General features: G+C 48.6%; 1 protein-coding gene across 4 annotated transcripts in view; it reads right to left on the bottom strand.

Annotated features, from left to right (window-relative positions):
• Window positions 1-25,799, bottom strand: part of RPTOR (regulatory associated protein of MTOR complex 1) — a 159,127-nt gene that overhangs the window by 6,588 nt on the left and 126,740 nt on the right. For 3 of the 4 annotated variants that reach the window (XM_027796008.2, XM_055795269.1, XM_055795268.1), the window contains 8 exons: window positions 19,378-19,483; window positions 16,885-16,999; window positions 16,301-16,425; window positions 14,901-15,005; window positions 10,838-10,885; window positions 4,134-4,240; window positions 1,064-1,191; window positions 892-978 (listed from right to left, as the gene is read on the bottom strand). In XM_027796008.2, the coding sequence (XP_027651809.1) occupies window positions 892-978; window positions 1,064-1,191; window positions 4,134-4,240; window positions 10,838-10,885; window positions 14,901-15,005; window positions 16,301-16,425; window positions 16,885-16,999; window positions 19,378-19,483 (821 nt within the window). The remainder of the gene's footprint in view (window positions 1-891; window positions 979-1,063; window positions 1,192-4,133; window positions 4,241-10,837; window positions 10,886-14,900; window positions 15,006-16,300; window positions 16,426-16,884; window positions 17,000-19,377; window positions 19,484-25,799) is intronic. The other variant, XM_005243961.3, reaches the window with a different exon arrangement.

A 25,799-nucleotide genomic window follows, 5' to 3' on the forward strand; every position in this document is an offset into this window, starting at 1 on the left:
CTGGGATGAGACCAGACCTGTCTTTTGAAGCACATTTTCTCCTACCTCTTCAATCCCAAGAGAAAGCACCACATGCTGAGAAGGGCACCGAGGAGAGGGGAAAAACAAGCCCTCAGACCCAGCTGGCCAAGCAGACAGGCCTGACCCCTGGGATTGCTGAAGGAGATTACAGAAAGGAAGATTAAAAACTGTAATATGTGAGCTCGACAAATCTGGTAGCTGCATCACATAATCCCCTTTCTGAAAATCTTAATACATTTTTGCTGGCCCATCTCCCACCTCAGGAATGTTCTGAATCCCAGAAAATTATGTTTTGTTTCCATTTTGTAATCAAGAAAGAGAGCCTCTTTGTGTGCAAACAGTGGCTTTGTGACAATAAATTATATTCTGCTGTTCTTTAATGGCCAAATAAGTATATGCTGCTCTCTCTGCAGTATTTACCAGGCAGCAGAAATGGATTTATGTGTAGAAAATTGCTAGACAGCAAAGTAATCCTGCACAGCAATATGCCCAACAGATGCAACAGCAACCTTCCTTCTCTTGTTCTCTCTCAAATGACCCCACGGAGATGTTGGCAATAAAGAACAACCACCATAAGATATACTATATCTAGCTTAGGTTTCTGGTTCACTCGATTCCTCCCTCACATGCCTCGTGACAGTGATTTCAGCAGATGCCTTCTTGTTTACTCTCAAACCACGCTAACAGGCTTCCAAGGAAAGCTTCAAGTTTCTTTTTGCCTTCTCTCCATCAAGTTTGGAGCAGGAGTTAATTACTAAAGCAAATGTCAAACTAAAGAGCTTTACCCTCTTAGCTCTTGAAAAAACAGAGGCAGAATTTAAATACAAAAATAAAGTGTGTTGAAGCGAAAACAGCTCAAACCTCTCTTACCTGACGCTCATGATATTGCCTTCGGGATGTTTCTGCAAGTACGCTTTCACCACCCAGGCTGTGTGCTCCCGGTAGGTCATGACACGGCTGAGGAGCAAGCAGAGAAATGTTTTGAAGGGGAGGAGGAGGAAACACGAGGATCCCACCGAGCCTGGGAAGGACGGGCAGTTACCATTCACTCAGAGCCATCCTCCTGTCAAACACGCGGATGGAGCCATCACCCAGCCCTGCCACAATTAACGAACGATGAGAATCACACGAGAGGCTGGTCACACAGCTGTCAGCTCCAGTGGGGATATCCTGAGGAGAAAGCACACAAAAGCCAAGCTGAGACCACGACAAGTCTTCAAGTCACGACAGTCAAGGTCCTAAACCAGAAGGACCCAACGTCCTCCCCCGCTTCCTTTCCCCATTCTGTCACTCAGAACGCTACGGCACTACATTGGTGTGACACTTTCCTTTGGGCTCTCTGGATGCCACCAGGGACAAGGGGGTGGTGACTCGGGATGATGGCCATTGCTGCTGCCCTGTGCTGAGCCACATGTCCCACAGTTCAGCCCAAAGAGCCAGGCCCCGAGGAGGAATTTCCAGCAAAACCAGCTTTTGCAAATCACTCAGCTTTATATGCCCAGATGAAGACAAGGTCGGTTTTGGGAAGGAAGAATCAATACTATTCTCTACTAGGAATATCTAACTAGTTAAAATAAATGGCCAGAGGAGTTATTTCTCCATAAACGATCTCTGTTGCGTACAAGTTGTAAATGCCATAGGAATGGCAGGATGGACAGTATCTGTTTGAAGAAGAGTCACATAAGACAAACATACCTGTAGAAAGCAAAACCTCATATATCTAACACCACATATAAAGCCAAACATATAGTATGCCATAGGTAATAGCACCCACGCAAAAAAGAGGCACAACAAAGCTGCAGGGTGTTAGGTACAAAGCTGCAAGGTATTAACCCTTTTTATGCATCGTATCAACACCTGAGTGAGTTCTAGGAAGTTACTTAAATGCCCTGCATAAAATAAGCTTTTTTTTTTTTTTTTTTTCCTGCCTGTACCAGACAAAGAAACGTATCTGGCCCCTGGAAACCATAACATGATTTTGCCAGAAGGCAGTTCCCTCTACCCAGAATGGCTCCAGTTATCACTAATGAAGTCCATTTCTTTCTGTTTCTTTTTATTTTCTTTTTTAAACACTTGGCGCTCTTCCTCCTTTTGTCCTCAGGATCGCGGCTGCACTTGTGCGGTGGCTGCTGGCCGTCGCAGTCCGGCCAGGCGAAGCAGGCTGCGGCTGGAGAGCCTGAGCGTGACCTTCCCCCGCACCAGGCAGCCGCGGCAGCAAGCGGCAGTGACACAGCCCTGGGCTCTTCAGCAGCGTCAGTGTGACACGCAAGCCTTTGACAACACGGTGAGCTGCTGACTACACTGCTGGAGAACCACTTACGCAAGATAACGCGAGCCAGCGCCGTGCCACCTACCGGTGCCTGCTCTAGGACATGTAACGAGGAGATCCAGGTTACCTCATCAGACACCAGATACTGTGCGTAGTAAGACAAGTGACACAGAAAACAGAGGCTGGAGCTTGCGAGGACAGCTATGCTGGGAATACGGGGTGCCCCCTTACTCTAACGCTGCTACTTTCCCCCTTTTTACATGCTGTTAGCAAAAGAATTGCTTGGAATAATAGCTCCGCCTGTTATGAGGAAAAACATTTTCAATCACAACAGGTAAAAAAGCTAAGCAGCACGGAAAAAGTAGGATAACAATCAGGAGACACTTTAGAGCTGCGTTAGCTAACGTCACAGTTCAGTGCTATTTTTGGTTCCGTTCACCTTCCCCAGCCTCAGCCGCGCGGAGCTGCTGGCTGGAGGCACCAGCCTTGGGGCTGCTCCAGCTGCCCGACCCAGGTCCTGCCTGTGAAGCAGGAGCAACCAGCAAAGTGAAAATGAAGCACTTGTTTCTTCAGCGACATCCCAAGTGCTTCCAGAGGTACGCTTTCTGTAGTTCAAAGAGTGGGAAGGCACCTTTATGAGCTTGGATGACATAGCTTTGCTGCTCTTTGTGCTGAATTTCACTTTTCCACTGTTCCTGAGTCAGGAAGTTCCAATCACTTCAATTTCAACACAACCAATCTTTGCAATTAAAAAAGAAACAACATGTTTTCAGATACTTTCAGTGCAATCGTTAATCATCCTAATTTAAAAGATTTTCACCCCCTAATTTTGCTGTTCCCTAATTTACAAAGAAAAAAAAAAAAGAAAGTAATTAAGATTAACATAGGCTTAATTATTCTGCATTGCAGGGTCGAAGTGTCATAATTAATGTTCATCCAAGGGTAATTAATTTCGAGAAGCTTTGAAAACCAGATTTCCTTTTTTCTCCAGCATGGTGACTCCATTCTCACAGACTAGCTGCTTCTCCTTATAATTTGTGAGAAACTTTCACTTGATTACGACCGACAGGCGCGCCTGCAGCTCCTCCTTGCTGCTGCAGCATGCAGTGGTGCACAGGCGTGACTGCTGTCAGCGGGGAGCTGCGGACCCCGAGTGCCCCGGGAGGCACCGGAATGCCGCAGGGGCACAGCAGGTCACCGGCACCTCCATCCTTTGTCACCTGGGCCAACGCGGGGCCAACTGACCCGAGTCAGGCTGGCCCAGGCCAGCAGCAGTCGCAGGGCTGCGTGCCACCAGGGCACGGCCAGGCAGTGCCTGTGTCCCTGTCCTGCCGAGCACCCGGGTGCCGATGGGGAGCGGATGGGGCAGCTATGGGGGTGCTCCCCTCCCCGCGCGGGTGCAACTTTCCCAAAAGCTTCTCCGGCTGGCAGCCACGGGCGCAACGCTGGTCTGCAGTTAGCTCTGGCTGCCTACCAGGGGAGCAGGGGTGGTGGCGGTGAGTCCGAATGCTCCACTGCCAACCCACCTCACCGCTGTATTTCCTCAAGAATTTTTACTCTATTTCAATTACGTGCTAATTAGGAAATCCTATCTGCATCCTGGTGCCTGCCTCTGGATTTCACAGCCTCACCTCTCCCAAATGCTGCTGCACAGCTTCCAAGAAAGACCTGACAGACCAAGTCTGTGCATGTTTTTGTGTATCTGAGGGGGGAGCAGCAGCTCCAGAGCCTGGCAGCTCTTCACAGCACAGTTCCTGGTGCTCCGGCCATGTGTGGGGTAACCCGCTGCCCGGGATGTGCTGTGGGAGGGGAACAGTGAGCGGGACGAACACGCAGCTGTTACCTGCACTTTCATTTCCCGATCCGTGTCCCAGATCCGGATTATCCTCACATCTCCCGATGTCATCAGGAGCCCGGTTTCTTGTTCCCAGTCAACCACCATTCCTGCTCCTAAGAAAAAACACAAGCAGGGTGTGCAAATTACTCTCCACATCAGCGCAGGTGGAGCTGTGCTAATTAGCACACCACCTTCTGTGACCTCATGTGACAGAAACCGTTATTATTAAGGAAATGTAAAATTACAGGCACACACATCCATACATCCTCCAAATGGGATCAAATCAGCTGGGCCTGGATTTGAGTCCAAAATACACCTTTGACCCCTTGCTTAGCTTAAGGGCTTAGAAAAGCTGAGGCGCAGCTGGCCCCTCGGGCAGGTGAATGTGGCAGCATCCCTGGACGGCTGAGCTGCTGTGGACTTCCAAGGGGGGTCTTAATAAATTATCCACCACTTTGAGAACACCAGATAAAATGGTGATGGAAGCAGACTAAACTGGTGACAACACACAGAGCAAGACCTGTGAGCCTCTGGATTACCGCGACTCCTCATTCTAATAGGAATACGTGGCTGAGGGGAGATGCTTCTAAACAAGGAACAGCGAAGTCATTGCTGCAAGACACTGAATTAAACAGCTTGGTAGGACAGAAACCAATTTGCTACACAGACAGATAAGGAGAGGAGCATTCTGCAATTACACTAGCTAAAACACGTTTACGAGAGCTTTTGCTCCTCATCTTTGGGGGCATAAACTGATTGCTAGGTGAAGCTTAGAAAAACATCCCATCCATGCTGTAAGAGCATTACAAGGGATTTTCCATCCCCAAAACGCCTGACGTGCACTTGCCTACAGACAGGTTGCTGGGCTGTATGAACTTTGCCGGTATGACAATTTCCAGAGAAGAATAAATGTATGTCACCTCCTTTCCCAGCTGGAGGAATTAAATGTCCAAAAGCCATCGAGTGAGCCAGCTCTCCTAAGCACAGAGCCACACAAGCATCAGAACAAACCAGAGACTGGGGTTTGGGAAATAGCTGGTAATGAAACCCCCGATTTGGCAGGGGACGTCTCTGAGGAACAATTCTTGTACATTTAATTAGAAGGGAGTTCTTTGTACCTGTGTGCCGCCTACACTGTACAGAAACGCTTTGCTTAGAGCAGAGGCTGACCAACCCCAAAGCTATGGGTTTTCCCTGGAGACTCTCATTCATACATTACAACACAAACAAAACCCCCAGGAGCACTGCACGAGGGAACCAGACCAGAACTCCGCTTTTTGTCTTTGTTTTCATCTCCTCGGGCAGGCCTCTCCCCTTGGCAGAAGCAGCATCCTTGCCTTGCAGAGCAGCATTTTGCCCCCTCATCCACGCCAAACACTGTGGTGCTGAGCAGCCTTTTATCACACACGAACCCAGAGCCAGGCAGCGCTCTGCAATGCACCAGGGCTGCAGGCTGCTGCTCCGAGCCATTTGCAGCCGTCTTCAGTGGGATCCCTGTCTCGCTTGTCCAGAAGGTACAAATGTGATTTTGTCTCGATTTACTGCTAGGAATTAGCCCCAGCAGGAAATTTAAACCTACCTCAACATGCTCTTGGTCACCAAAGGGCCATAAGTACTTTTTACCGGACCGAACACTTTTACAAAGGGCACAAAGGAAACAACAGAGGTATCCTACAAACACACAGTTTTCTTCAAAGATGATGAAACGACCTTGTTTTGCACAGATCCAGATAAAACATTTTACTCATCTCCCCTTCCTAAGCATTGCATCCAAGCCGCTTCCTGATCTTGCTGCATACCACTGAGAAGATTAGTGACGTTTATTGACAGTCCGTCATCTTACTGCAGGAAATTTGGGACTCTCAGCTAAGCTGAGAGCTTGTATCTTTATCTTGCGAGTCAAATTGATTGTTGCTTCAGATTGCCTGGCAACTGAGAGGGCTGCTAGGGATCCAAGGCAAACAAGCAGGCAGTGATTTAGATGATAAACATCACTGAAGCATTTTCATTTGTCATCTTGTTTATGGCCCATGTGACAAGATAAACCTGGCAGGCTGAGACAGATATCGCCATTACCATCACTGATGGAGTTAAGTAGGCAATGTGCTCTTAGGTGGTTTTAAAGCTCCCGATTTTCCAGTTACATTCCCTAGTTTGAAGACAATGTTTTTCTTCAGTCTGATGGGTAGCAAGTCCCCAGCCTGTGGTGGTTCCAGGTGTCTTCTCTATGGAGGGGATAGAGACGGTGAATTTGGAGCAGTGACTGGCGCTTATCTTGGTGTACCTGTCAGGAAATTAAGCACTGAAGATATGCAGCGATGGCGTCGCAATGGCTAGGGAAAGCTTCACCGAGGAAAGAAGCTCCAGAACTGTTTCTCTTCACGTGAAACGGCACTGAGAGCTCCCACGAGAGAGCACCAGCCAGAAAGAAGGGCTCGCCCCGAAGCAGGAGGTGACAGAGAGCCCAGGGGCAGAAGGACAGGAGGGAGGTGATGCTGCTGCGCGGTGTGGCTCGCGGTCTTCCAAGCAGTCAGTGCAGCTCCTGCTGTTCTTATAAAACTTAAATAGTCCCTGTAAGCGAGAACCCCTGCCCGCCAGAAGAGAGAAGGGCAGCATTTTGATCATCCCATAACGAGGGATCGTCCCTTTCTTCTGTCAGCCACCTTATTCTCGCAGAAAAACACACAATATCGCTGCTGTTGTTTCTCACGCACAGTGCTCGCGGGCGGCTGCAGCAGCCTCAGGGTACACGATGCTCATATTGCACCACACAACACGGGCGCCAGAAATAACGGAGTATTTGCATAAAAGCCGCGGTTGAGGAGAACTCCTGGCACCTTCTTGCTGGGAGATGGGGCTGGCTCCACCTGCAGCTGAACAGTGGCAGGTCCTGGCTGCAGGGGACGATGCCGAGCACCAGCCTGGGGGGCTCTGCTCCCGCTGCAGCCCAAGGCAACGCCATGTCAAAGAAGCAGGTGAAGGAAAGGGGACCCCAGGATGCAACTGGGAATACTAAACCAGAATTCAAATGTGTTTGAAAAGAAGAAAAGCCTTTGTACATAAATTTAAGTCGTACACAAGGGAAGGAAAGCTTCCTCTGGCTGCAAAATGTTAAATTCAAAGATGACGCTCCCAGTACAAGCTGAGACCTAAATAGCTGAACTATTTCTATGGAAGAGCAAAAGTTTTTAGGGTACAAATGATACAGTACTGGCTCGTGTTTATATGTTAAATTCCTAGTATTTTGGGATGAGAAGCAAACGTGGGACTTAACACTAATTATCATTTCCTTTTTTTAATTAACAGAGGTCCTTCTCCAGGATGTTACAACTGAGACTGCAGCTCACCTGCTGGGTTTTGGCTTGCACGTCTGGCATCTAAGATGCTTCTCAGCCTCATTCTGGCAAAAAGGTAATGTCCTCTGCAAACCTGTGCCACCTCCGCTCCCCCCTGGGCCACTGAGCCAGGTTTTACATTACCTGCCCCACTGCGTCCAAGCTCCCACCTACCTACAGAAACAGTAAACAGTGGCAATGCTGTGACACCAATGCAACTATCGGATAAAGACCAGCAGTGAAACTGTGGTTCCCTCAGAAGCCAAGGAACTGCAGAAACGGGCATCCTAGCAATACACTTCTAATGCATCATTAGCTAAGATTGCAGTTTTCCCATAAGGAACATTATGTTCCCAGATAATGAGCAAAAAATCTTCCACAGCTCAGGAAAAGAAATTTTTAAAGGTTTGTGGTGGTTTTTGTTTGTTTGCTTGCTTTTGTTGTTGTTTGAGTCTTTTAACACAAGTACTTGCAATTCTGTATGAGGTGAGTTTATGTACGAGGCAACACATACCAACAGGCATTCTGCAAGCTGTAACTTTCTATGGCTGTTCCCCCAGGATTCCCCCTGAGCAACAGATATTTGTCTGGATGGGATAGCTCTTTGTATAAATTTCAATAAATAACACTGGTGTTGAAAGCAGCTGCATTCTGAGTGTCTGCACTTACTTTTAACGTCACTGGAACGTGGCCAACCTGTACTTGGCATTTCAATGAAATCAGGAATACCTATATAGAACACAACATAAAAGCATCTCGGATTCTGACTGGTGATTTTTTTAATCATGGGCTTTCCTGGTTGAGCAATGAGGCGCATCACTGTTTTAATTTCCAGGAAGCAGTGGGAGGGTTGTATGACCTCACTCATCATTAATTTCTACAACAGCCTTTCAAAAAGTGTCACTCTTCTTATGCCAAGGACTATGCGCAGCAAGGGGGAAGAGTAGCTGTGATGCTGTGAATCCAATTAAAAGAACACAAACCCCTGGAGCTGCAATTTCTCAAGATTATTTTATTGCCATAAAAAAAAAAATCTGACCAGAAATAAGGTGCTTCTCCCACACTTCCTATTCCTAAAGGACAAGATACCACACCCCAGGGAGATGTGACAAGACTCACTCTGCTTTCCTCTCTCCCTCTTGTTCTCCAGCATAAGCTCCACTTGAGTTTGATCATTTGATCAGCTCCTTTTGCAGGTTAGAGCCTTCCCTCTGCCCAGGCTCCTTGCTGCCACAGGCTCCCCACACACCTTGGGAGCCCTGCAGCTTCCCAGGATTTTTCCCTTTCAGTAAGCTGCTAAATTTCTAAGAATGCTCCAAGGCTGCCTCTCCACTCTCTCCCATCTGGATCACTGACTGACTGCCAGAAGAGTCAGCAGTATTCAAAACAAAGCAGGGACTCCAGAGGGCAAGGTCCTGTTTTTCTGCAGAGCAGGTAATTTGATGTCTTTCACTTTGTTTCAGGAGCCTCAGGAGCAGGAAGGAAGCAGGGAACTGGCAAGTATGTGCTGATGTTTTCTTGCGTGGCATCAGTATAAATTTTCCTGGGGTAAGACAGATCACGGCTGTTAATGTATCAGCATCAAGAAGCCCCCCAAGGCAGCGATGGACAGAGGCAAGCACAGGTCAGATGGATATTCTCTTGTTAACACTGTCTCCTTTGTATTGCTCGTTCGGTTCCGCCAATGGGAGGTAACGCAGCGGCGTGCTGAGACGCCCCAGAAGAGCTGTGATGGAGCAGAAGGTGATGCAGCCTGGGCAGAGGGTCGCGCTGATTCATCAGGAGACTCCTGTGAGCTCAGCTGCCTTCACCATGCTCGACACGCCAGCTGCGGACTCTGTGCTCACACGAACTTGAGGATTCCGGGTGACTTGCACAGCGGCTGGATGTGACCTGGACCATCAAGCCATTGGTGTTTCTCTAATTCACCACTGATCTGCAACACAGCAGTGCCTGGTGATTCCTACCTAAAACCAGCACCCAGCGATGTGAGAACAAGCAGACACTCTCCTACCTCTCTTCAGTTAAAAATTCCTCACAGAAGCCCAAGCAACAAGAATAGATTTTCTGTGCTTTAGTGACAAAACTAGTATATTTTATCTAAACATTGCTGATGCATTTTGCTGTCAGGCAAACAGCTAATCTCATCCATTTTTAAGACTTCTTCAGCAGGAGAGAAGGAATCCTTTTGCTGTATTTTTCGTTAGGAGAACACCTGGCCAGAAAACGCTGATGAATGCTTTTTATTGATTCACAGTTATTTGTGTGCTTGGGACAGAGCACAATTGCTTGGCATCAGCCGTATCGATCCAGCAAGGGAGCGGCCGGTATTTCCTTAAACTGTTTGGATGCCTGGTTTACTGAGTGGGGAATTCCCTGCAGGCAAGTCTTGCTAATTTTAGCCTTTCCGTTTGCCAGTGGATTTTTGAGTGAAACGCAGAGCCAGGCAGCTAACAGCAACACATCAGCTTTGCTAATTCCTGTCCCCGCACTCTGTCTCTGAAGAGTAAGAGAGATTTGCAAAGACCTCAAGCTAAAGAGCTCCTAATCACACACCACTGCAATCATCTTTGTCCTATTAATCATTGCAGACACATTCAGCTCGTATCAGTCAGCAAATACTAATAATTGATGAATAACCCAAGATGACTACGTGCACATTAACATCCGTGGACGTGCATACACACGGTGATGCCCTGACACATCAGCCATCTGTTTCCCCTGAAGACCCCAGCAGCAGAGGAAGGGGCCAGGCTCCAGAGCAATGCAGACACTGCACAGTCCTGGCTTCTACAGATGGAGGCTGGTGACTTCACCTGCCTTCCTTCCATGTGAAAGGACAGAGTTTAGAAAATTTATTAGGCATATCCTTGCCAAAAGCCTGCTATTCTAAGCCTCCTGGGAAAGATTCATCAGCTTCTCCTTTACACATGTTCATTATAGCAAAAGTGTATTACAAATAAACCCCTGTAAAATCCACATTAGCTTAATGGTGGTTCATGTTTGCAAATGTCATTCAAGCACTTTTGTTCAGGGACGCTTTGAAATCTTCCTGGAAAAAGAGCGCCTTGCATACCCCACCCACACCTCCTCTCCCTGCAGAGAGCATGACAAGATGCCCTTCTCCCAGCGGCTGGCTACGCGTACCTACAGAACACAGACACCCTCCTGCATTTCCCACGGCTCTTACGGACACAGAAACAAGGCAAGGAATGGGAGAGGTAGAAGCAAAGCTTTCCAGGAACCACAAGGACCCAGCAGTCATTCAAACAATGCCAAGAAAACCAACCAAACAACCAGTCAACCAACCCGAAGCCAGGCGAGGAGGTCCTTCCCACCCCAGCTGATTGTAGTAACAGGAAAGAAAGCACTCACCTCCCTGTTTACTTCTGTCAAGATAGATTGAAACCCTTCGGGCCAGACCTGTGAGAAGACAGGGATTAAGGGGTTGATGCTAAGGGTAGTGTTGGTCAGCCAGAGCAAAAATAAACCTTAAAAAAGGATTAGAAAAAGCAACTTAAATTAAAGGAAAGAACATAAAGGAGAAGCAGAAGCACCAAGAGCAGCACATGCCTCCATCCAGCGAGCAGCTTCAATCACAGCATTCCCTGGGAAGCCATCAATGGCAGCGCTTGTCATGTGTGAAGTGAGTATTCTGGCTGGCTGCCAACAGCACAGATTTGACATTTCTTCTTGAACAAGGAGACTATCCTTTGCATGATCTGGTCCCTGTTCTGCAGTAAAATGCATCAGGAAGTGACAGACGGAAATCCAAATAACTCATGGCATCTGTACAAAGCAAACCAAGCATGGAACACGAGGCTTCTGCCCAGAAGGTCTGGGCTCCCCATAGTGAGTGCCGCGGTACCAGGGGCTCCTCTGCCCCACTTCAGTGGACAGACAGCTGACCGGCACAGAGAGGGCAAACGATTTATGGGTGCTCTGTTTATGCAACTCAAACAGCAAGTTAGCCCCCGACACAGACTAGTTTCTAGCCACTGTAAAACCCCAGGCAACAAGACAGCATGGCAGCAAACGGGGAGGTGAGAGGCAGCTTGGGGTAACCCTGGGAAACCCTGCACAGGGTTTGGGAAGAGACCTGGCCAGCTCAGCCCTTGCCCTTTGGAGGCAATCTACCGGTTCTCTTTGCTGGACTGGAGAAGGGAGAACAATGCAGGCATCTGCAGAGAGCACACACACGGCTGGGGAGAGAACAGCTGCACAGGCGGCGTTTGGCAATTGTGAAGCAGCTGGTTACACTTCGGTATTTTTCCAGATTCCAGAACTATGCTGCTTTCAAGGGCAAAGCCATTCTGACTGGGGAGCTGTGGCTTGTTTCCCTTTGTCACAAAGAAACAATACAGACTATGTCAGATTCGCTCAGAGCCACGAGCATGGCCACGTGCGGGAAGAGAAGCGCGAGCGCCGCAGGGCCCCGACCCAGCGCGGCCCCCAGCCGAGGGGCTGTGCTGCTCCCAGGCTCGCACCGCTCGCACAGCCCACCGCCGACCACCGCCCCTCTCTAGAGAAACTGCCGTAATGCCCAAAGTCTCCTGCTGTGAAATCACAGCTTCAGTGCACATCAGGTTTATGTTCTTCCTGCGCTGCCCAACAGAGAATGCCGGTTTTCCTGCCTCTCCTGACACACTTGGCTACTAACAGCGGGGCTTTGCGCTCCCCTCAGACCCCCACCTCTCACGCCAGAGGTCTGCAGGCACCGCCGTACACCAGAGCACCTGGTACCAACGTGGCTTTAAACTCCCCAATTCTGACTGAAAGAGACTTTTGTGGTGCATTGTGAGTGCAGAACTAAACAAGATCAAAATAAAAATAATAAAAAACAATCTTCTACAGAAAAACCGAGGGTGCCCACATGGCGGTTTGCCAGTGTTTAAATTAAGACTCACCTACCCCGACTCTCAACCAGCTATTAAGTGCAATGAACTGGGGCCAAGTTGAACACACTAACTTGGCCGTACCAGCTCATTTCTCTCACCTCAGCTCACACCACGAACAGGTCCTTTGCAGAATGTTAAAGTTCTGTGCCTCACGCTGGTCTGTTCCCCACTCCCAGGCAGCCCCGGAGCACGTTATCATTGACCTCCCATTGCTCAGACAATCCAGGGATGCTTTTCAAGCTTCCAAAGGATGTATTTAGATATGGCATATTCCTCTCTGCTTTTGTAAGTGGGAAAACTGTCTAGAAAAGTCAGTATTCTGGTTGCTGTCAAGACAACTATTGAATTCAGAGATGATGTAACACATGGGAAAGGGTGGGAGAGGAGAGAATGAAATCAATAGTAGGAGCAAACTCACTCCAGTAGAACTCCTGAGCTCTGCAGCTTCAAAGATGCATCTTCAGTTTTATGAGGCAGTGCTGGACCACAACTATGCTCTTGGCAGCAAGATAACTGTTGAAGAGAGTCTCATTTCCAAGGGGACTTGATCCACATAGATCTTTTGAAGTGACTACATTTATTTCTCTCTCCACAAAGAAATCTGTCCTTCCAAACCTACTTCTATTGCTCCAAAGGTGAAAAGCAAAGAAAAAAGGAGTCAGACTTCTTAAGACCATAAGGGGGGGAAAAAGGGGGCAACCCCCCCCCCCAGACTATCAGAAAGAGAACAGACTTAAAAGTTTCAATACTCCTGTTTTGGCAAGTTAACCATTCAACTCTTAGAGCTAAATCAGCTCTTGCCTCAGCTCTTAACTATTTTGCAATGTCAAACACTGATGCTAGCAATCCTTTCTGCTGAATTAAGGGCCTGCAGAGAGTAAGGTACAGTCAGCAAATGCTATGCTCTGGTAAGGCGTGCGCAGAAAGTGAGGCAGGAGAATGGAATTAGCCTGAAGGAGCTCAGGCGACAGCTGTCAGCACCCTCCCTGAACACGGCTGAGGATGCGGCAAGAAGCCAATGGTCACAGCAGTCTGGGTGAGTCTGCTACCAACACCAAGGAAGCAAATCCTGAATCCAGGGATGGTAAACATCAGCCAGCATCCTTCAGGGAAGCCGCTGTTGACAAGAAGAAATACAGACCAAACAACACTACAAAGGGCAACTGGAGATGACTACTGGACACCTTCCTCTCTCCCTAAGGAGACCCAGGGCTTCCAGCACTCGGTGCACTGCCACCGGCTTCCTCCTGCTTTTAATGACATCTCTGGAACAGCAGGTTTTGACCATGGCAATTTTCACAGTAGGCTGCAAACTTCCAGCAGCTTATAATCAGTTTTGCGCATATACCGCAGCGAGGCACAGAGCCTGAAGTTACCTTAAATACAGTTCCTCTTGCCTCGAACACCAGCGACGAACCATGAGGTGTTAAGGAAAACATAACAGATACCAGCACAAGGCAGCACTAATAAAATCCAATGAATAGCTAAAAGAGCTGTGTCAGGCTCCTGTGATGAACCACATAGGCTCAGAAATGAGAACTGTCAGATTTTAAGGTCAGGATGAATTATGATGGTCATCTCATCCGACCTTTTGCATAGCACAAGCCAGGGAGAGCCTCACCCAGCAATTCCTGCATCAATCCCACAAGTGCTGATTGAACTACCGCACGTTTAGAAAAACTTGTAGCCTTGGTTAAAAATATTGCAGTGACAGAAAATCACCATCAGAGCATTAGTACATTACCAGGTCTCAGAAGGATGAAACGTCCACCTCCTTTAATGTCCTAAAACAAACTTCAGGGTTACTCAAGCTGGTCTTCTGGCTTCTCCCTATGCATGGCTGGATGCCCGTGTTGCTTTTTTACATCTTTTTCTATCCAACTTTTCTACCATTCAAAGAAGGTCAATGTCTAACTGTGCTGTCCTTCTGCACGTGTCCGATTCAGTTCGCATATTCTCTTGCCACCTCCTGACCCATAACAAAACAGTGAAGAATGAACGCTAAAATTTGAGCTGAGGCTAAAGGAGATCACAGGTGCAACATGCAAAGCTGTACAAAGGCTGAGCAGCCCATCAGAAGGAGAGAGGCAATACGTGAGCTAATACTTCACCCAAAGGGGAAGAATAACCTCCTGCCACAACAAGCAAGGAGCAGAGCAGTGCCCAGTTCCACCGTTGTTCTACAGTTCTCTACTTCGGAACACAGGTAAGAAGAACGCTTGGGCAAGCCAGCTGCTGTGAAGCTGGCAAAGGACTTTGTACCCTTCTGCTCCCCAGCAAGAGGCTGCTCTGCTTGTTCTTCAGTGTCTGTGAGACTGCTGTGTTGGGCTTTCGGTTTTGTTGGTTTGTTTTGTGAGAACTGGGAAAGTAATTCCTGACCAAGACCTGGCCATTCCAGAAGGCAGAGACTGTTGAACAAGGATGTTACCGATGGCTGAAGCTGACAAACCCATTTTAATCTCCCCATCTCCAGAAAAAGCTTTACCATGACAAATTATTTTTACAGTCCTGCCCCCCCCCAAAACTGAGTGAGGACCCACCTCGTGTAGTTGGCAGCATGTCTGAGAGACCCTGCCAGGCAGTTACCATCTCTGGGTTCTTTTCCAGGTCTGCGAAGTTCTTCCACACTCTGATGGCACCATCATCTTGGGGAGCACAGAAAAAGAGAACACGATGCAATGTCACTGCAGATGCAGCTCTCATAATTACTTGTGCACAACAAAGGAAGAAGATGAGCAGAACTGTAGTCGTACAAACTCCAAAACCAAGGGTGTCGCTTGAACTTAATCCTTTTTATTACAGTTGTTTTTCCTCTCTAATGGTACATCCATCAAACCCAAAGAATTGCTCTACTGGGAATTGTTCTGGAAGAGCTTTTCTACTTCCCTTGGACAACACCTGAGATTAGATGTCACTCCATTTCTTTGACCCATTCATTTTCTCTAGGATTCGTCTCCATCCTCCTTGCTATTGGTGCCAAGAGCCACAAAAGTACCCTATTAAATACAAAATACAACCCCACAGAAGCAGCTGAAGTAAAGCCCAGCCCATCAGCAGCAAATCTTTCAAGAACATAATGTATTTTTTCAATTTGTTCCCCATCTGTGAAACTTCTGTGCTAAGAATCAATAAATTGAAAGAAAAATGTTCTAAAGGCCCTCTCGTCTCCTCTTCCACCTCTCTTAATTATACCCAACCTGTACACTGTACAATCCTGTACAAGTTTGAAAAGCTATCGAAAACACTTGGACTGACAGGTTTAGAATGGCTCCTCGGGAGAGAAGCAGATCTTACCCACAGCTTTACAGAGCCATGAATGGGGAAAAGCTCTCCACGCTACCCTGCGCGATGCTGCAGGGTGTTCCAGAGGACTGTTTCTCCTAGGGGAGATACATGGACTGGAGAGAAAGTCAGAGCTGTTTGAGAAGTTTAGTGCTTAAAATAAGCCCCACCTGCTCTAGACTTGAAACAGCACCAATAACAGATTTTGATTTCTTATACTTTGGCAGTTGCACAATTTCCTTTCCAGCTCGGGACAGCAGCTTTTAGCCAACGCAAATCACACTGCCCGAGGTACGGAACGGGAGGAGGTCATCATGAACTTGCAGTGACCGGTGAAGACTCAGAACGATGTAACAAATAAAGCTGCAATTGGAAATGGTTCCAGCAAGTGTTTGACTTTTTAGTCACTTGAAACATCTTTGCAGCACCTACTTAAGCAGTTAAGAGATTTCAGTACTGCCAGAGACAACTTTCAGGTTTGATCCTGGAAATGCCTCCTCAGATGGGACGGGGCAGGGAAGCCACAGGGAGGGAAGGGTCAGGTTGGGCTGAACCCATAGATGGGAGAGCAAGAGGTCCAGGACAGCTCACATGGACTTGAATTCTGTAAAAGGTTCCCCCATTCCGTCCCTCATGCATGCGAAAATGTGTTAATTACCTGTGGCAGTCAGCAGCAAGGAGCAGTCCTGCCCGTTCAGATACTCCATTGCAGTGATCCTGGTGTATCGAGGATTCCCATTGTGGAAATAGTCCAGCTTCTCCCCTTTCTCCCAGTCCCAAAAACTGTGGGAGGAAAAAAATATGAAGTCAGCTCTTGGTTCTCTGTGCAAGCTGTAAAGAGATCTACTCATTACAGCGAAACCAAAAGTTATATGTATCGGATACCAGTTCAATTTGTTTTTCTCCTCTGGTATTCAGCATCATTTTATTAATAATATATGCCAACCCTCTGTGAAGGAAATGGGATAAAAGCCCAGCTGTACTATAAATCTGTCAGGATTCACCTGCAGCCCTTGAACCCAGCACCTCCTGCAGAAGAGGACTTGGTGCGATGCTCACAGCGACGGCGCTGCACTCCGGGAGGACTCTGCCCATCTCCCTGCCCTCAGGGAGGGAGGGGTGGCCACAGAGGGGAGGGGGGCAAGGAAGAGGGAGAGCCCCCGGGCAGAACTGCCCCACGATAACCCACTGCGCCTGGAGCCGCGGCGCAGCAGGCGCTCTGGGGCCCGCGGGAGCTCTCACCAGATGCTGTCCTTGTCAGCCACCGCGATGCAGGGCGTGAACGGGTGGAACTTCACCACAGAAGGGACGCCCGGGTTCCTGTTGAGGAAGATCTGATCATCCAGCCGGGAAATACCTGCAGGGGGACAGGCGACAGCCAGGGCTCAGTGCCTGGGAACATCCCGCCCGAGGGACGAGGCTTGGACCCCCCCTGCTTCCCAGTGCCACAGCTCACCGCTCTCCTCCTCCACCCCACCCCCGTTCTCACCCACAGACACCCCCCCGACACTTTCCTCCTTCAAGAACTTTCTCAGATCCCAGAGCTTCGACAGCCCCGACCCCTCCATACTGATCGTCTCACATCTTACAGTACAAACTAAAAGCTGTGATGCAGCAGGGGGTCCTCTCCTCTGGTGATGGAGGAGAACACAGCAGGCAAGCACAACAAAGCCCAGAGAAATACTAGTTTGTGTTGACACAAAAATCAATGCTATTTTTTTTCAACATAAAAAATGAAAATGCTTTTTTTCAACTTAAAATACAGTATTTCAATTTAGCTTGTGGATTATTTATTTAACCATCCATTTCAGTTCTTTTAAATTTTAGGTTAATTTGAAAATGAGAAATATATTTTCCGGGGAGACATTAAAACGATGGTTAAAGACCTTTCCCATCATTTCCTCAGAATGATTTGCTATTCACAAACGGTTTTGGTACCCCTGACACTGCAATTTTTTGGCACAGTATGAATTCATCACATAAAGCTGTAAGCCCAGGAGACATTTACTCAGCTCTTGTTTGTTTTAGAATGCATCTATTTAATCTAATTTTCATTAAAAGATTGTAAGTCTACTTTAATTCTTTTTAATATTTCACATTTTCTTTTTTTTTAAATGAATACTGGCATTTTAGTCGCTCAGGTCAAGCAACCGAATATGAACACCATCTAGAAAAAGATTTAACTTCTTCAGGTAGGCATGAAAAATCCCCCCCTTTGTATTCAGAAAGATCTCCCAAGCCATCTCCTGGGCTTCAGTTTCATTTCTGTATTACTCTGGTTTATGATATTCTGCACTTTCACAACATTAAGCTGCCCATTGTGCTGACTGGAGCCCAGCAAACCTCTGGGCAATGAGGTGCATGCAGGAGGCTGAGCCTTGGGCAGTTCTTCATTCAGCAAATCATTATTTCCAGCTCCACGTGCCTCAGCGAGCATCCCAGGATAGGACAGCTCCCACCCGCGCAGTTCTGCCCCCAGGAATGCTGCTGGGAGGATGCCTGGAGAAGGGCTCCCATAAACACTGCTCCCCAGCTGCCACTGTCCGAGGCACATGAGCAGGAGTAATGGACACATGCAAATTCCTGACAAAACTTCGTGGGGTTCCACTATGTTCAAACAGCGCGGGAATGTAAGAGTCTGGCCCAACCACTGCATGGAAAGGCAGAGAGAATTGCAAACAAAAGCAGCATCAGCTTTCTGGGGAGCGGGCGCTAATGCCATGGGGACCTGAGGCACGTTTGGGAAATGTGTAAGCAGCACATGTAGAGCCAAACGTACAAGTGTTAAAAACTTAATGGGATGTAAGGAGAAAGTAATCATTTACAGAGCTCGGCAGAGTGGGGAATGTGAAAGATCATGCCGAGATGCCTTCCGAGCACGCAGCGGACACGCAGCCGCTCGGTGGGGCTGGGTCGCTGTGGCCAGCCCGTCTGTCACATGTCAAACGCTGTCGGAGCCTTCCTGGCCATGCGGTGCCTCTGAAGTTTACCCTACAATGTTCTGCCTTCTGTCCCTTTGAAAACATAACCTACAGTATCCTCGTGAACTTTACAGGACACAGAGGAAAAGCCCAAACGGTAAATCGATAGCAGCCGTTAAGGTTCCCTGGATTCTCGACCTGGTGCTGGCTGCTCTGGCTCTGGCGGAGGCACTGGCTGCGATAGCGCACACGGCTGAAGAGCTCAGCTGCTGTCGCTCAGCCGTGGGCCAGGAGCCAACATCGCGTCGGAAATGGGATGCTCTGTCAATTCTAGCACAGATGGCAGCTGCCTCCACGGCCAGCGCCCCGCTCCTCTGTGGGGCCAGCGCCCCGCTCCTGCACAGGAGTCTTTGCTCCTCCGCTCCTGCCCTCCCAGGCCGGACTCCGCAGGTTGGCCAGCCTGGCACTACGCTCCGGCTCAGCACCCTGCTGGTGACCAGCCATGACATCATCTACCATGGTGCTGCCGTTCGGTTTGCAGAGGGGAAGGCAGCCATCTGATGCTTTAAGTAGTCGCTCCCCCCAGCCTGGCAATCCAAACCAGCAGCTGAGAACGGGAAGGTGGGCGACTGTCAGTGAAACACCCTACAGCAGCATCACCCTGCCGGCAGCCCGAAAGCGCTGGCACCTCTCCCGTCCGAGAGCCGGCACAGGGCCGTGTTAACTGGGGCTTCACAGTCTGGCGTCCCCACGAAGCACAGTGCCCTGAGCTCCAGGAAGATGCCTGCAGCTGGGCAAGAGGGAAATCACTCACCCTTCTGGATGATCTTCTGGGCTTGCTTCCTGACACGAGCATTGCGCAGAAACCGCCACTCTCTCTCCTTGCGAATCTGGCTCTCCAAGTCATGCTCTTCTGGGATCTTTCAGTGTATCAACATATTCACAACACAAGACAACAGTAGCCATCAAAACTCCATGAAATTACTTCCGTAACACACGCTCATACACATGCACATCAGACTAAGCCATAAATTATACGGTCTCCAGCTTCAGGCAGTAAACGGAGGAGCTCACGTTATGGAGAAGCTCATGTTATTAAATACTTGAGCATCTTTCTAATCTAAATCTTCCCCATCATCTGTAATCTCTTCCCCTTTCCTTTTGCTGTCCTACATTTTATTTTGTCTTTAAATCATAGGCATTTCTCCAAAGGGAACGCCACGGGGTTTCTGAAGAGCCAAGCACATTCTGGTCTCCAAACGCATGTGACGGGTTGGTGAGGAGCCTCTTCCTCCCGTACAGTCACCCTAATGCCTTTCCTCCTGCAACAAGTCCCATTTCAGTGCAATACAGATCACTGTGCCTAACATGCTGAAAAACATTATGTAGCAATCCTGAGGCTGAAGAGAGAACACAGCTTTGATACAGACAGAAAGCTCAGGATACATTAAAAATCTTTCTTTCCTTGCTAACAGATGACTGAAGGCCAAGAAAGGCATTACTTTATTTTCAGATCCTGAGATGCTGAAGTTACCAGCATCACATTTATGAGTAACAGCAACTGCTTCAGTTTCCCATATCAGACTTGGCTGCAAGAAAACGATGCCCCCGTGTCATCTTGGTTTGATTACACACAAACCTCCACCTGAAACTGGAGCAGTATATGCAGTCATGCTGATCTACTTTATTATGTTTATTCACACCCCATTGCTCCAAGCTTCAGCACACTCCATGGCTTTCCTGCAAAATCCGTCCCCGAGGCAGAGGGCTGGGTTGGGATTCTGCAGCAGCACTGCTGGCAGCTCCTGCCAGGTACCGGGGAAGCGAAGGTGCTGCCCCTCGGGAGAGGCGGCCATCAGGGCTGCTCCTGCCCTCAGTGTACAGGATCAAAAGGAATAGACTCATGACCTCATCCATGAAACCACCGCAGCAGTTACATGGGCCATGTCTTTTATTGAATGCTTAAACAATTATCCCAGACTAGTAACACCAAAGCTCCAGAAACATCCCTGGATCAATTAAGGGGCTGAGCTACAGGACTCCAGTGTCTTTTGATCACAGCTGTTCCAAAAGGAGTAACTCCTGAAGAAGGGAGATACCACAAAGTCCCTTCACTCCTTCCCCATTCCCCACTAACACACACTTGCTTTTCCCCCAGTAAGAAAGTACTTAAATTGTCTGTTCCTATTATATATACTGTCTACAAAATGCACTATACTTTGGAAAACAACTATTACTAAGCTGAATTTCTGCTTCTTTAAAATAAATAAAAGATAAGAAGCCTCCCCTCCACCTCTCCTGGCCAAAAAAAAGCGCTACTATTTCAATTCTTCAAGAATACAACATCTATTAGAAAGGCAATGACAAACGACCAATTAAGTAAAGCAATAAACAAACCTAAGATAAAAATATATCAAGGGAGATTTGAGACTGGAGAGATTACACCTACACCTTAATGAAAACCCAGATTCTCTGGGAATAAATTAAAGTTAGCCCTAAACAGCCGGGGAAGGGAAGGGAACAAGCAGAATGGTAAATTCTCGTACAGGCACCCAGCGGCTTTCACAGTTTAGAGCCGAGACGTGCACAGTTATGCAGTTGAGCAAAGCACTCATCATTCTAGCAGATAAAGAATATCAGATTAAAGGAGCTGCTGGGCTTTTCAGGTCTGAAGAAAAATAACTCTTCCAAGGAGGCTGAGCAGGCAGTTGTTTTTATCATCCGGTATCAGTAGCAACGATTCCTCCTTTAACGAGGTCTCTCAGGGTACGGTCCCCAGACGCTATAGCAGCAGCAGCAGCCGCGTATGGCAAGACAAGCCTCAGACGTGGCTGGGAGTATGCTCAGTGCCAGCATTGCAGTGTGAAGTACTGATGGGAGGGAGACAAGTGTCTCCAATCAACAGAAACAGTGATGCGAAAATGACGCAGGCAGGCCAGGCCAGTCACGCCGAGCTCCTCCAGCCCAGCCAGCACCCTGCACCTGTGCTGCTCGGTGGCTGCCTGTCCTCCCAGGCTCGCGAGGAGACCTGCCTTGGCCACTGCTTGAACAGCAGCGAGTGGGTTTTGGTGGCAGAAGTGGTCTTTCCATTCAAACACCCACTTGCCTGGTGTGTCTTGCATGCCGTCTGCGAGCGGAGGAGCAGATGGCAGACGGAGCTGAGCAAGAAACCAAGACAAAAGTATGGCCAGTGCCACCTACAGCTTGTCACTGATGGGACGACAAATCTCTGGGGAAGTTCTGGCAGGCTGGCTTGTGAGAAATCTCCAGTGCTCCTTGTTAGGTTGAAACCAGGCAAATTCATTGCTTTGGAGACAATAAACCTCCAAATGTCCAACCATGAAAGGTCTGATCACAAACAACCCAAAGCCCACACACACCTGGCAAGCGAAGTGCAAGCGAAGACCTGCATGATGAACGCAGCAAGAGCACAAGATTTTATTGTACAAAGAGTAAAACTCCTCCTCTCCCACAACACCAAAACATTTACTTCTGAAAATGGACATATGGACCCTTTTAAAACTGCGTGCAACGATGCACTGCTCATGTGGCACCACTGGCCCTGCAGCGGATGTTCCCAAGAAGCTGCAGTGTGCAAGCCAAGCTCTCCAACAGGCATGTGTCCCCCCTGAGAGCGGGCTGCTCTGCGCGCTCTCCCGAGGTGCAGGAGGATGCAGGTGCTTGTGCCCATGCACCTGCACTGGTTCCTGCACTCCTCCTCTCTCAACGGCCGGCAGGGATGGCCCAGCACCACCCCACCAGTCACACACACTACACGTCCCTTCTCCTCACTGAAACCTCGTCTCTTTTTTTGCAGTCTTTAGTCTCTGGAGCACATTTACTGTCCTTTGAACTGTGGCATCCTGCTGAATCCTTGAGTCCTGCATTCATCTGCAGGTCCTTAAAAAAGGAATTAAAATGGTTATTACCATTTCCTGAGGTGGGAGTAAAGGCATCCTCACTGCCCACTGCTTAAGGCTTTCCCCTCTACTGTCCGGACAGAACTGACAATGAGAAAATCCTTTTATATCTTGTTAGATGGGATTTCTGACTGCTTTGACCACTCCGGAGACACTTGCGCTGAGTGATATAACAGTGATCTGTGCTATGCCAGGTCAGCAAAAGTGTTTCTTCGCAGAAACCAAACAACCTGTCGCCGCTGCTGCGCACGCCTCCCCCCTGCAGATACCCTGGGCTCTAGGGCAGGGCAGCAGTCACAGGTGACCCTGTGGACACATCAGGAAGAGATTATTTCACTGCCTCACATCCCCAGCACATGACCCAGATTCAATGCACAAGTGAGGCATCAACTGATGAGGACAGAGAAAGGCCCTGCCCTGATTATCCTACATGGAATCCCACCTAATCAGCTGCGTTTCAGTTTTGTTCCCATTTGCATCCGCACTGCTGCTGTGTTGCTTGAACGTGACGAAGCTGAAAGCTGGACACCACCAGCAAAAGCCCTTCCTCGCCCAGAACAGTGAAGGACAGATGATGCCTTTACCTGCCCCGTTGCACTGGCAGCGCCTGGGCATCTCCCTGCAGCACCTGCAACCTGCGCACGCTTGGGGGCAGCCCCTGCTCCCACAACCAGGTTTGCCATCTTTGTCTTCCTCCTCCTCCTCTGAAGGTGTGAGCAAAAGGGAGCCGCAGATGTTCACCCAGAGGATTGCTGTGTTGTGAAGGGGTTACACCTGTGTATCGCTTTAAGATGCAATCCAGCTCCTTGTAGTAGGAGAACACTAAGGGCATATGCTGGAGTCTTGGCTTTGGTACAGTTGACTTAACCAACCATATTCTGTGCCAAAGACTCTGCAGACGGGGGATGTCATCACCTTGGAATTTGTAAGGGAGGTTCCTGCAAAGATGCTTCCGCCACGATCTGTGTGTGTCCACTAGCTTCCCCCAGGTCCAGCTGGGATCGCAGCTGAAAATGCCCAAAATACACTCGCTGAGCACCAGATACTCACTCTAGGTGGCTCCACTTCTGATCCATGCCCCGGGTCTCACTAGTCTCAGTGTTATCATTAAGCTGACTGATGCTGGTTGGAATCTGGTGAACACCCATGTTAAAAAGAGAAAGTAACGGGGCCTGAGCCTGCACAGAAAAAAGCCTGGCACAATTCTGCAGTTCTGCGGGAGGCTCATGGAGCTTTGAGAGAAGAAAACCAGCAAGAATAACGCAGAAAAATCCCTGTGTGTCCTTCTGAAGTGTTATCAGAGAGTAAACGTACAATACCCTTAATGAAATAGACTCTGTTGAACTCAACTTATCCTTAACTGTTGTTGCAAATCACCATCATCTAGCAGGGACGCTCTATACTAGTGAAGTGCGACACAGGCAACAGTGTTCTTGCACCAAGCAGGCAAGGATGGGCCGGCCGAGCCCTCAGACCATCACTGCGATGGCAGAAAGAGTCAGAGCACGCTGGCAAAACGCAGACCTCTCCTCTGCAGGACAGAGCTGTACGGGTGATCTTGTCAGGAGAGAGCATTTGTCTGTGAAAACTGGAACCCCACAGAGCACATCTCAAGGGAGCTTCTGGTGACAAACCACCGTGGAGTACCAGGGAGTGTGTGTAGCAGACAGTCACGACCTCTAGCCCAGCTGCTGCTGGCTGGAAAAGCAGGTATTGCTATTCAAAATAATTAACTATTGAGGCTTATCATTTATGTCTTTGTCTCCCTCCCAGCCAGCTCCCATTTAAGCATCAGGCAGTCGCGCAGCTCCCGGTGGCACAGGCCAGTCACACAGCGCTGCACGGGCAGGGTCACACCCCCCACCGGTGCCTGACATCTCTGAGCCTCCACTCGGACAGAAACCAACACTTCTGAAACCTCCCACCGAGCAGGGCCATCTGAAAGCCAGCAAAGTTTTTCACTTTCCCACTTCGCCTCCCCCTCCCGACACAGCAGTCGGCATTGCAGGGCACGGGAAGGGTTCAGCAGATGGCTCCAGTAGTAAATATGGTTTTTCCCTGGTTAGCGTTCCTCAGCAATCACGCAGAAGGCTCACTTTCTCCACCAGGGCTGAACAACAGCCAAGACACAGTGCTGAAGTTAAGGCAGGGACTCATCAGGAAGGATTCCTTATGTAATTCTCACCTTCCAGGATCCTTACCAGCTCCTGCCTGCATGTTCTGCCAGTCCTGGCAATAACAGATGCTGGCTCCCGCTCTCCTTGACTCAGGGCTTCCTGACAGCTGGCAACAAGTCTTTCCTGTGCCTCTCAGTCCAAGACCGCCTGTGGTTAGCAGAACAGCCTTTTGCCACAAGAGTTTTCAGGAAGGAAGACTTTTGTAGAGATCAGAGCTAGGGTAGGTATCTGTTTTTCCTGGCACACTGAGAATTCATAATGCAGTATCTTCTTTCTCCATTTATTTGATTAGGTAATCAATAAATCAAATTCGGTATGATGGCTTGAAACCAAGCCAGTGATTTACACTGGAAATTAATCCCTCAATCTTTCCAGTGAAAGCATTCTCAGAGCAAGGTCTGTGAAGCAAAACTAAATTCATAAATTAAATATGACTAAGACGCACTCACAGTCATTTTATGTTTATTCATTACAGGAATAGTTGTCTTGTCTTTCCCTGTTTACGATGGTAGGCAGCCAATCTCCAAATGAAGTCTTGGAATTAAACATCAATGTCATCTTTTTCCATCAGTACCTGCTAGACTTTACTCTTTGCCTTTTTCATGAGGCTGAAGTTCCCTAAAGAGAGCAGCCACCAGCCAGGGCTGTTTGTTCCTTGTTGCTGCAGGAACAGCCATTCTGGGAAAGGAGCGCTCGGCCAGCACGGCGCTATGCACGGCCAGTCCTGCCTCCTTACACCAGCAGCCACAGAGCGTCCTTGCAAGGGACTTCTTGTCCCCTGCACAGGCCGCCCACTCGATACAAAGTTACGCATCATTCCCTGTTAGGACAAGATTACACATGTGTTTGCCTGCAGAAACCCTCTGCCCGGCCTTTTAAAGATGCTTTGCAGAAGTAACGGGGAAATCAATTATCTTCCTTGTTCTGTTAGGAAAGAGGGTTTTTTTCGCTCAAACTGTAGCTGAAACGTGGCTGTTGAGGACAGCCCGTGCTCAGAAAACTCGAGCCCAGTCAGTGAGTATTTCCAAACGAAAACACTTAGGAAATGATTAAAAGAGCCACCGCTGTCAGACACGCTGCTGCTCCTGCTATGCTCGTAGAGGCTGCAGCGGCAGAGCACCGCGCACGGGGTACACCCT

The sequence above is a fragment of the Falco peregrinus genome, chromosome 2, assembly GCF_023634155.1.
Source record: "Falco peregrinus isolate bFalPer1 chromosome 2, bFalPer1.pri, whole genome shotgun sequence".
NCBI lineage: Eukaryota > Metazoa > Chordata > Aves > Falconiformes > Falconidae > Falco > Falco peregrinus.